We start from the raw sequence: 12,779 nt of genomic DNA, 5'->3' as shown, positions 1-12,779 counted from the left end.
TTAAGTGCACATGAAAGTAATTCTGTTGCTGCTGGCTGATACTAGATGAACACATTTCTATAATTTACAGTAGTAAATGATGAATTTGATGCTTAAATTGCTTAAGAGACAGAAAAACATGATCGTTAGGAAGCTAGTTTCCTGACTAAAAAGCACAGATTTGACAATTAAGGCATATGTTTTTAAACTAAAAACATTTTGTGTCTAAAAACAACTGATAGTTGGGGAAATCTTTTTCCTACCCTCTGCTTTCAGCACCATCCTGATACTCTGAAACACAGGCATGAGACGTTTGAAACTTTGAAAATGATAGTATTTTGTTTACATAATTTCATCACTTCTTGTCATTCTATGAGAAGTTTATGCCCAAGATTTGAAGTCATAATGTGACATTTATTTTTACGCAGAGTAAGGCAGTTATCGCATCCTGTTGGTTTGCAGGGGTATGACTTGTTGACTGTCTCATACTATAACTTATTTGCTATTATTGTGTCCTGTCTCTTTGAAGGAAAATTAAGTTGTGATTAATGTTGGCAAGTAGTTGTGGGGTTTTTTTCCAAAACAAAGTCCTTTACCTCCATATTTCAGGTTCTTGTGACACTTTTTCCTGAATATGCATATTATAATGCAAAAACTTTAAGCCATTATGAATTTTTATATGTTTTATATATACCAAAGGGTCACAGATGGTAGAAAGATTTGTTACCATGAGGTAGAGTAGCATTTTGTGATTACAAAATTAATCTGTCTCTAAATCTGTTTAAAGAGTTTTTGCCATCTAATGAGCAATATAAATTATTAATATTTTCATGTTCTTGGGGACATTCACAGCCATAATTTTACCAACACAGCTGTTTGACCCGGTGACATCATGTTTTGCATATTTTTGCATTTTAATGAGTTAGTCATTTAAAAGGTTACAAAGAAACCATAACTCATAAGTAATTAAATTATTTAGCAGAAGAAGTATGAGAAGATCTTCTGACATAGGTCACTGTGGGAAGGGGAATTCATAGCTGTACTCAGTTGCACCTGTTTGTTAGGAGGTAGATGTGTTTAAAAGATTTTCCCTTAGATTATGAAATGGTTTTATTTGTTAAAATATCTGGATGTATAAACAATGTGCATGTACACACAAACACACATACACACATTCCTAAGAGGTACACTTTCCTTGTGATGGAGTAAGTTTAAATAATACTCGTAACAGAAACCACAAACACAGCTTACTATTTATGATTACTCATCCTTGAAAGTCTAGCTAGATTGACTTTAGAAATATTTTATAATGCTTTTTTCTTTTTTTTTTCTTTTCATATTCCTCTTCCTATTGAAGAATGACATGGCTTCATGTAGAAATTTTAGGAATTTGTACTTAATTATGATTTGGAGTTTTCTACTGAGTGGAAATATCTTAAAATGAAAGGTGACCATAAGTATAGCACTGTACCTAGCATAGTGCTTGGTAGATAGTAGCTGCTTATTAAATACTTGTTGTCTAAAATCAGTGTTTAAAGAACGATTGACTCAGTGAATACTTGGGATCTTTCATTACGTCCTCATGCTTGCAAGTGGACTTCGGAAACACAAGCAAAGCACTGATATATTCTTGAAAAAACAACAAAAACATTTTAAACATGCTATTTTAATTGAGGGAATAGAAGAGAAAGGTGACATATTTTAAGATAAAATGATTTATGTACCACAGTTCGTAAGCAGGTTTTAAGAGTAACTTAAAAACAATGTTTGTATTGTATATGATTGGGTAAGAGTGATGTTTTGAAAGACCATGTGCCTACCATCTATAGCTACAGTATTTACACAATTTTATAATGCTAATAAGTTAAGAGAACATTTAATTCTTTAAACCATAAAGGCATAGCTAGCATGCAGAACATACATTTCATAAGATAAATTTGTCCATTCAAGTCGGCTTGGGAACATGTAATAAAGGAGGTGTGTCCATAGGGTTCCCTGTATCCACTTAGGCATTTTGATCTGTCACTGACTGGGCAACAGTTGTAACTTGTTACTTCTTTTAGTTTAATGTATGTTTGTGTCTTTTTATTAGAATGAGAAGCAAAGAATATAAAATATTTCATAATGCTGTAGTATTAAATCATATTTCTGCCATTTATAATGAATGGTAAATGTTTTTATAATGCTATTGTACATTTATGGAATGCTTTGATAAATAAGATATTGATGATTAGAAAAGAAATTTGTGATATTTAAGCAACATAACATTCTAAAGCCTAGGAAAAGTTAGAAACAGAGCAGGTGATAATGTGAGTAAGTGCAAAGTAAATGTTTTAAAATAAATAGCACTTGGTTGACCTGATGTCAGAACCGGAGACAAGGGTGTGTGTTTGTCAATATATCCTTCATGTTTTACAGACTCCTAAGGGAACAAGGGAAGATACAATTTCACCTTTTCTGTGCCAAAACATTTTAATTATATCTTCTTCCAGCTACAGCGGTTCAGTAACCAAGGAGCTGACATTGATGCATGTGTTGATAAAGCTGCAAACATTCAAAATGAGATTAACAAAGATTTTGAGCAAAGGGTGACAGCTAATTTTGCACAGTATTCTGCATCTAATTCAGGCCAGCGTAATAATAGAATATTTTATAACTGTTTTGTTATTCAAAAGGACTTCTATGATGCATTTGTGTTTGTGGATATCTTTGTAGCATACTCAAAAATTATCCTATGGCATAAAACTATTTGCATCTGTGTTATAATGCTGAAACAATATTAAAGGGAAAAAAACCCTCTTATAATAAGTTTTTTTTGTAATTGTACTTTATCCTTTGGAACTCTTTGCATTTACCTTAATTTATCCCGGTACACTAGCTAGGGAAGGTATAGAGATGACAAACATATTTTCTAATATTGCTTAATGTGCACTAATACAATGACCAAGAAAAGTTATATTCAACTTATTTAATTAATGAAACTATAGTTTCTTTATGTTCTTGAGCTTCTTTGAGCACATTTCAGTGTATTTCTTTTCTCTTCTATTCTCTACTTGAAAGCAGCAGACAGTCTTCTTTCACTTTTCTTTTTGTTTGTGAAATTTTCTTTTCTTTTTTTTTTTATCCACTCTCTTCTCCATCTGCTTTCACTTTTGTTTGCTTGGGCCGTCTCTCATCCCAACTTGATAATGAGGAATGCAGTGTGACCCTGACCTCTATCAGCCCATGCATGACCTTCTGACTCTACCATATAACCTTTGACCTTCTCTTTGACAGGTTGATTAATTACCCTGTGTTATGATTTATGAGTAAGTGCTATGTAAAAATAATAGACAACAGGTGGTCCTCCGAAAACTTTTTGTGGCATGTTTTCTTTTACTGACTAACTTGATGAGCTATTTGAAGTTGGAAACTTATTGGGTAATCTATGTTGGTTCACATTATGGTATTTTTATACCGTGGAACACAACATTAGAATTTAGGGAACTACAAGTCAAAGCATGGTCATGACAGACATTTTACAAAATATTAGCAGGGTGCTGTTACCTAAATGCAGTTGGGAAGAAGCACAAAACAGAGTCAAGTGACATTTCAGGCGTTTCAGTCCCAGGTCACGTCTTGAGAAAATTGCTGAAATAATGGAGGGGGCATTTTTCAAGCAGAGCTGCAGCTCCAACAGCTATGTTTACTTTAACGCTTCACTAGTGACTTCTGATTGGTTGTCATGACCTCATCTCACTGTTGCACCTAGGATGTTGCAACAGTGACATATACATACCCTTCTTGAGAAAAAGATGAAAAGAAACACAACATACATCTTTCAGAAAAGATGAATGGACAGTAGTAGATGTAGTTTATAGATAAGACACTTTGGGTTTCATTTCCCTTGAGGATGGGCACTTATCTTCTTTCAAACCAAGCAGATAGAATGCTGAACGTGAAAAATGTGATTGATAAATCTGTGTAAAATGATCTCTTACGGAGCCTTGCCTGAAGACCAAAACAGATAGTTCCGTAGGTCAAAGGATTCTACTCTGGCCCCTGACCTCTTTGGTCACGTGTGGCTTGGCAGTATTGGCAGGTTAATATGTAGAGCTGAGTACTTTCAGCTGATTTTTTATGTAGCCAACCACAAGAGATTTGAAAAGATGTAGAATTTGCTCCTATTTTCCGATTTCCTTATAATTGGTAATTAATAGGCAAATTAACTTAGATAAATCTTCAGTTTTGGCAAGGTTTCATTGGGGTCAAAAGTACATTCTGTTTCTGGCCAGGCATTTTAAAATTTTACCTATTTGTAGAATCTTCTCCATAAGTACATTTCTGTACTGATTTAATTTCTTAAGCAAGATTTCCTCTTTGGTTCTTTGTGTTTTGCATCACCTGTCTGTTCTAGACCCCTGACCTAAGCCATCATTTGTTGATTGAATGATAAATGAACTATTATTTATTAGTAAGTGCATCTATAGACTTCAAAGTAAAGGAGGCCCAGAGGCCTGTGTATTCTGTTTAAATCACAGCAAGCACTGTGATGAATAAAATGCTACGTCAAGCAGTAGAATTTGGGGAGTTTCTGATTAAGATCCCATGGTTTATACCTTATAAACACAGGTTTAATAATGAAACTATAGTTATAGCTACAAAAGGGTAGAAAATAGGATGAGGTAAATTAAAGAGCTAAAGCTTACTTTTACCAATATCTGTCCTCTTGATCACCTTGATCTTCTATTAGACTGTGCGATCAAACGTTAGAGTTAATTAACAACTTTATGTATGTTTTGTCTCTTGAAATGTTGGATATTGGAATTGATTTGGGTGAAACATTACAAAAGATGCCAGAAGTTTTATTTATTTAGTTGTAGAATGTTAGATAATCAGTTTGATCACTTTATCTTGGTAAAGATAACAGAACTTTCCATGTACATTTGAAATGACCAAAATTATCATCTTAGGAGAAATTTAGCATGCTTAAGGAATAATTAAATTAAAAATACTTCAATATAAAATGTTTAATGTTCTAAGCATTAATTATGGAGATCTCCTTTGGAGTGGCAGTGCACAGTTCTTTTATGATATTATATTTGACACCTGGTTTTATAGAGTAGTTTTATAAAACTTTATGAGTACATTTGTTAAAGGTTAAACTAGGATCTCTTCTTACTTATTTCTGTGTGTACTGATTGAGTTACTTGGGATAGAAAGAATTGATTTTTAAAATGGTGTTTATTCTCTTTTTTTAAGATATAAATTGTATCATTCTATTTAAAACAGTTAAATTTAACTGCTGGTTTATGGTCTGCTTTGTTTACTCTGACTATTTACTTTGACTCCTTAGTTTACATATGTTAATGTTAACATGGAAAAACTCTTTGTAGCTTTATTATGTAAAAGGATTTTTTGGACAATGTTTACATGTGGCAGAGAAAAAGAGGAACAGATGAAGTTTTACTACATATCTTTAGGTGGGATAGTTAACTTTATTTTGTTGCTCCAGCTCTCTCCTACTCATAAAATGGTTATGAATGGTCTCTGTGAATATTGCATTAATTATCAGGAAAATTTTATTTGAAAAATGTAAGTTTTTTACAGAATGGTAATTGAATTTGCAACAGAGACATTTATTAAAATTAGCTCTCATTTCCACAAAAAATGTTCCTGAATATTTTTGATTGTTATTCCATTAATTAAATTTGCAGATGAAATATCTAAATGATAAAATATTTTCTGAATAAATCAAATGTTTAAAGAAAAGCATTCATTGTTGAAATTTATATGATAAAAAATTATTTAATTGATTTATATAGTCATGATTTAAAAATAGAATCATTTTTCATCTGTTGATGCCTTGGTGAAAAATTGACATCATGTGTTTATAAAATTGGAGAAATGAGTCATGTAATTTTCAGTTACATAATCGATAACTTAGAGAAATACTACTACTTTGATGATTTATGTGTTTCTGGTTTTTATACTTATTTAGATGGGACATATCAAATTTCATAGTTCATTTAAAATCAAGTAGGCACAATAATTTCTCAATCTATGATTTGCAAAAATTAAAGTAAAAACTTCTCAAATAAATCTGGCATTATGCAAATATTATTTCTAGTGATTAAATTATAAACTAGGGTGATAACTTTCTCATTTTTGGTGACTATAAATTTTGTCTAAAGAATTTACCTTTATTTGGAGTTTATTCATTGTGTAAAGATGATGTTCATGTTTTATCAATTTATTAAAGTCCCACTTTGTTACCTTGAGTTTGAAATTTTTCATATTATCATTAAAATGTAATATATCACTATTTTCATCTCTAAGAACTCTAAGATTCTGTTTTGGTCTTTCTAACCCTAACTCTTGTAAGTATGAAAGGCTGTGTGTGTGTGTGTGTGTGTGTGTGTGTGTAAAGTTCAGTTCACTCAAGAAGGCAGGGAAGAAACATGACAGGAGACCACTTACTCACGGTACAGAATCTAGTAAGGAGGCAATTTTCTTTTTGGCCTATGGTGACCTTTTTTGACTATGTTCCTTACACCAGAGGCAGTGTACTGAATGCCTCTATTTCAGCCTGTTTAGCAGAGTGCAACAGTGTTCTTTAACTTACTTTTGGTGGGAGGAGAAGTTATAGCTGAAATTTGAGAAGGGCGTGAAAAGTTGTAAGAGGCACAAGGAAGAGGGGTAGGAACTTCCTTCAAATGTGATTTTAATAACTAGTCAAGTGTGTCCAACTGTAGAAAATCACCGAGTGACAATATGTCTACCTGACAGTGATCACAATGAATTACAAGACTTTTGAATAGCTATACAGATTAGAATAAAGCAGAACCAAATAAAATATCTTTTGTTGGTAAAACTTTGACTTACCAGCTAAGAAACTTAAAACGATCTTGTCTTGTGTTTTGTTAATGAACATTTAAATTAAAAAATTTGTGGAGTGTTTTATAAGCCCTTCATGAACAAGGTATGAAAGGTTTTATTTAAACACATATTGAGGAATATGTGGTATTTTGTTTATCAGTTTGGTATATATTATTATGTAGTTTTCATATGTGTAAGACAACTATATCTTAATTAACAGCCCTATCACTAAAATCAAAACTTCAGTGATCTTGAAAATCTCCAAACCATATCATGGTTTTAGGCAATAATATCAACTGATTAGGGGGGAAACTGAAACAATCCCAACGAAGTTTGTATGTAGTTTGTGAAATCAACTATTAGAAAAGCCAACAATGTGTAGCAATGTAGCATATTTAAAAATAAGGACAATTGAGTCTATGCTTAATATTGGCTTGTATTACTGCTCTCAGTTTTTTTTTTTTAATTATCATATGTTTGGTTTGGCAAAAAACAATTAAATTTAAACTTGATGTAGAAGATTCTACACTTACAGTTTTGGGAAAAGTATGTACTTTTTTTTTTTTTTTTTTAGTAAGGATGAGAATTTTTTAAGCTTTATTTTTAAGAGCTCTTATTTTTTAAACATAATATAACACATGTTTTAAGTATGACCTTACAAGATTTTACCAGACAAAATAGGGGCACCCACAGTACAGAATTGAATAGAAAAGAAAAGATATAAATAGCTTCAAAAATTTGTGTGGCTTGTCAGTGGTAATTGTTTATCCTTCTCTATTTTCTCATGGTTAGATTATTCCATCAGTTACAATATAAATGCCAAAAGTTTCTTTAATTATAACTATAGAAAGATTTGCCTTGCTAGAATTAAGTCAGACAGGAAAACATGTTTTTAAAACTTTAAAAAAAGTATAATAGCTCAATAAGCTGTATTTTAAATTCTGGAACTTGTTTCCTGGTACTAGTTCTTAATAAAGAGAAATTTTTATGGTAGTTGAAAAATAAAAGAAATTTCAGGATTAAAAACTTGGTTCCATACATTACAGTAAGACATTATTTTGTTTTGTGATTTGTGTGCCTTCCTGAAAGAAGAGAGGTGAAGAAACTCCAATATGCATAGGTAGACATTCTGTGTTCCTGATAATAAAGACATGTAAATCTGTAGGCTGTTTACTCCTCTTTAATTGCTTATTCTTTTTTTAAGTTCAAACAAATAAAAAATACTCATTAAAGTGCAATTGTAAAGGAACAGAAATCTAGCAAAATGTGGTTGGAATTGTAAACTTCAATTTCAAAGAGGTTATTTTCTCAAAATATGTATTATAAATATTAACATGGTTTGAAAGTGTACTTGCTATTTGATAATTTATTTGAATCATTTTGGGGGTTCTGGGAGATCTAGTACTTTTTTAATTTAAGCTTTATTATTTTAATGTGTTACAGTTATGTCTTTTTGATCTTATAGACAGTCTATGTTTATTTCTACACACAATACATAATTTTAAATCACTTTCTGTTGGAGAAATTAAAACTATATTATAAAGGAATATTTTAGTGAATATGTAACTATATTAAATCACTGAGATTTTAAGAACGTTTTTATGAGTTGTAATGATTTCTAATATTAAATTATGCTGCCTTTTTTGCTTTCAAAACAGGAAGGATATGGAGTAATAGTACTGAATCCCAATGAAAACTATATCGAAGTAGAAAAGCCGAAGATACATGTACAGTCATCTTCTGATAGTTCAGATGAACCAGCAGAAAAACGGGAAAGAAAAGATAAAGTCTCTAAAGAAACAAAGAAGCGACGTGATTTCTACGAGAAGTATCGTAACCCCCAAAGGGAAAAAGAAATGATGCAGTTGTATATCAGAGTAAGTAATAAGCAAGATCATTACTTTCCTTCATTATTTCCTTTTCCTTTTTTTTTAAACCACAATAGCAACTAACATTTATTGAAAATCTTCCATATGTTCAGACCTGTTCTAAGCAATTTTACATTCCTTTTCTTTCTTTATAATTTATTTTCTTAATTACTTTATTTTTTAAGTGTTAATTTTTAAAGATTTATTTCCCAAGGGTGTTATTTGAAATGTTTTCTGTTTTTTATTCAAAGTAACAAAACACATTCTTATTTCAGTGTGATATTTTATTTAAGTCTCAAAATCAATTAATAATGCACTGTACAAACATCAGTCTTCGTCTTGGGTGGTTATAGTTTTAATGCATTGTTTTCCTATGAGCAACCATCCATCCACAGTTTCTCAGCCTAACTTCTGAAGGCTGATGGAGGGAGGAAGAGTAATTAATATCTTAATAAATATTTAAGCTAGAATAGTTTAGGAATAGTGTAATGAGGGAACTCTGTCCTTTGCTCTTTTCTTATCCAGTGAACCTTTGCACTTTGTAATGCTAGCAGCATGGGATCGTTATAGCAGTGCTGCCCAAGGAATTCTAATTCTATAGGGGGCACAAACAATTTTATTTGCCCTTTGACACATTCTGCTTGATATACCACTGTGCATTATATATATGTGACAGATTCATGCAATTTTCAAAGCCCTTATTATGGGTGCTAGAAATATAATTTAATAGTACAGTATGTCCAAAATGCTATTGGGTAAGTAAAATAGTAAATTGATATGTTCTTCAAAAGTGAGCAATTCAGAACATTTAAATATAGACAATTTAACATTTTATAAATTATACTGTGAGATAGTAATAAAGTTTCAGATTATTCAACTTGAGCTATTTTTACATTTACTTTAAAATTCATTAATAAAATATTTCATACCACCTTTGAGGCAAAATATGTAGCTTTATAAGTTATTTTCTTTATTTTACTTCTAGTTCATGGCATAATCGCTATACTTTTGGGAATTGTACTCCAAACATTCAACACATTTGATTATAGGTCAGTCTGTTGAGTAAGTTAGGACAGTTAAGCAGCATATCAATTCTCAGGACCCCCCAAAATATATCCAGATCAAGACTACCTAAAGCGTGTCATACAATGAATCAAGCAAAAGTTAGGCTGATTACAATATTTAAATTTCTGAAAAGCATCTCACTATTTAACATATTGTTTGAGAAAGAAAAACAATGATTAGATTTGGAATTCATAAGTAGCTTGCTCATGTAGTTATATTACTGCCTTTCTTTGCCATGACTGCATCAGGGTCCTGATGTCACCTTCTTCTCTATTGGTTGTCCTGAGCTTCCTAATTAATATGATCCAGTGTGTCAACTACCATCTTAAGGTAGAATTTAAAAAAAAATTCCCCCTTATATCTGGATTCCAAAAATGAATTGTGTAAGTTTTTGAAATATACAAATCACTCGCAATATTCAGTTTTCTATGTAAAATGCAAAGAAAAAGTGATTTTGCGTATTAAGTTTTTTACTTCTTAAAGTTTCTTTTATTTGCCTATGATATGTACAGATGAATCATCTATTTCTGACATCTGTCTTTTAAATTTTATTTCTTTTCTATTTTCTCTTTATCATGTCACTATTGCTTTAATTTTTCTCTTTTGTTCTCTTGTATGTGTGCATTTTCTTTATTCTTTTTTCATGTCTGTTTTGTTTATTTCTGCATCTATTTTTTTCTTGTACCAAGGGAAAAGAATATTTTTATATCGCTTCATTAAGATCTACCTTTCCCTTTGTCTTTTTTTCTTTGTTTTATCTCTTCTACACTCCTGCTATTTTTACTTATCATGTCTTTTTGCCTCTTTCTTTCTTGTCCCATATAGGTTTTCATTGAAAGCACTAAGAGACAAAAATAGACTCATATAGATAACACAGCTTTATACCTGATAATCTTAGTTATGAATGTTATTTTTCTTAATAAACACCCTTTCTCTTAAAATCTTCCAGAATTGTGCAAAATAGCAGAGCTAAGCTGACACTCTTCAAACATACTTCTAGATAGTAAGGCATGATTATCCTGTAGTGGGAAAGAGAATAATGGTTCATCTTGTGTCAGGTGCCTTAATCCTTAGGTAATTTTGCTCCACTCAAGAAGTGACTTCTAGTACTCTCCTTTCCTCTACATATCTCCAAACATGTATTTGTAATTTTCAGACACAGAGCATGTATGTGATGAGGATGAATTAACTTTTATTTATATACTTCTTAACCATTTACATTTTGAAATCAATCATCTATTCTTTGGAACAACCCCATGAGCCAGGTAAATCAAATAATTTCACCCTTATTTTATAGTTAAAGAAACTGATGCATAGATGGTACATTTTTGTCTAGGATCACATAACTGCTAAATGATGGAACTAAGTGTTAAAACTAGTGCTTCTGATTACTGTAGATTCTTGCTCTCTTTCCTCTTTACCACATTGTTCTAACTGGTTGAAAATAAAATATGTATCTGAAATATGAAAATTAAACCAATTATAATAAAAGCATGATATGATACAGTAAACTACATTTGATGATTATATAGATTTTTGACCAGTTATCATTTAATGGACACTGGTAAATGTCAGTAAACAATTTATTTATAGTATGTTTATAATATATAAATAATAATGTTAACACATTGACCAGGGGATTTTTGCAAAAACTAATGCCTGTGACCACAATACATCTCCAGTCAAAAATGTGTTAAAAAATTTAATATGATCAATAACACTGATCACATTTTACAGATGAGGAGACTAAGAGTCAATACTTAGTAAATTTCCTGAGGTCACATAGCTCTTAACGTAAGGTCCATGGGGCAGGGACTTAGTCTGTTTTTTTTCATTGCTGTAACGCAGAGCCTAGAACAGAAACATAATAATAAATATTTGTAGAACAGAGCCTTCATAATAATTTTTTATTTGATAAATAAGATGGTAGAGCCAGGATTAAAATCCCAAACTACTACTGCTTTTTCTAATATGTCTTGCATTATTAAAGTATACTACTTGATCTTCTGTGAGGAAACATTCAAAGAAACCAAACGAAGAAAAATTACATTGTTGATCCCCTACCCAATCCAGTAACTGAGAAGACATTCTGAAAATTAACGATAAAAAATCGGTTTGGGGCTTCCCTGGTGGCGCAGTGGTTGAGAGTCCGCCTGCCGATGCAGGGGACACGGGTTCGTGCTCCAGTCCGGGAAGATCCCACATGCCGCGGAGCGGCTGGGCCCGTGAGCCATGACCGCTGAGCCTGTGCGTCCGGAGCCTGTGTTCTGCAATGGGAGAGGCCACAACAGTGAGAGGCCCGCGCACCGCAAAAAAAAAAAAAAATCGGTTTGTCATGATTTATTTGATACCTTGATTGACCTATACATTTTCATCTGAATATATAAAAGTGAGATACCCTAGTTTCTTTTTTAGCTATGTCAACATGATGCTAAAATTATGGATGAAAATGTAAATATTTATGCCAACCTATTGCTATTTCTGTTTTACACACTTGTTCGTAAGAGTACAGCCAGGCTATTGTACTTGCTCTACCCTGTATACACTTTGTGCTTTATGGGATCTGTAACTTTGCTTTTCTGTTCTTTCCCTTAATTCAGATTCTATCCATGTTGTAGTGCCCAGCTGAAATCCCACTCATCCACACCCATCATATTCAGTGACCTCTCCTTACTAGCACTGTTGGGAGTTGTCATGATTAGCTAACTTGTATGGAATTTATCATGTTCTATCTTGAGCTATCTCTTCTGTCTCATAATATTATTATCCATTTATCTTTCATGCCTTTCCACTATAGCCCTACAATCCTTTGAGCATGCTTTATAGATTTTGGAATTGCATATCAATCCTTATGAATAAGCAGATAGGAGCCAGTTTTTACAGTAGTACAGTGCACACTGCACGGAAGTCAGGAACTGATGCTACATCTACTCACTAGAATCCAATCCCCTGGAAGGAGACCAAAGCAAAAAGACTAGGCCTTAGTCTAGAGATACCTAGATAATGTGA

At 32.1% G+C, this 12,779-nt stretch overlaps 1 protein-coding gene across 2 annotated transcripts in view; it reads left to right on the top strand.

Moving 5' to 3' along the window:
• Positions 1 to 12,779, top strand: part of ARB2A (ARB2 cotranscriptional regulator A) — a 384,523-nt gene that overhangs the window by 125,622 nt on the left and 246,122 nt on the right. For both annotated transcript variants that reach the window (XM_065875007.1, XM_065875008.1), the window contains one exon: positions 8,496 to 8,714. In XM_065875007.1, coding sequence (XP_065731079.1) covers positions 8,496 to 8,714 — 219 coding nt within the window. The remainder of the gene's footprint in view (positions 1 to 8,495; positions 8,715 to 12,779) is intronic.

The sequence above is a fragment of the Phocoena phocoena genome, chromosome 3 (genome assembly GCF_963924675.1).
Source record: "Phocoena phocoena chromosome 3, mPhoPho1.1, whole genome shotgun sequence".
NCBI classification, from domain to species: domain Eukaryota; kingdom Metazoa; phylum Chordata; class Mammalia; order Artiodactyla; family Phocoenidae; genus Phocoena; species Phocoena phocoena.
The sequence above is the reverse complement of the archived record's forward strand: the minus strand, read 5'-3'. Positions and strand labels throughout refer to the sequence as shown.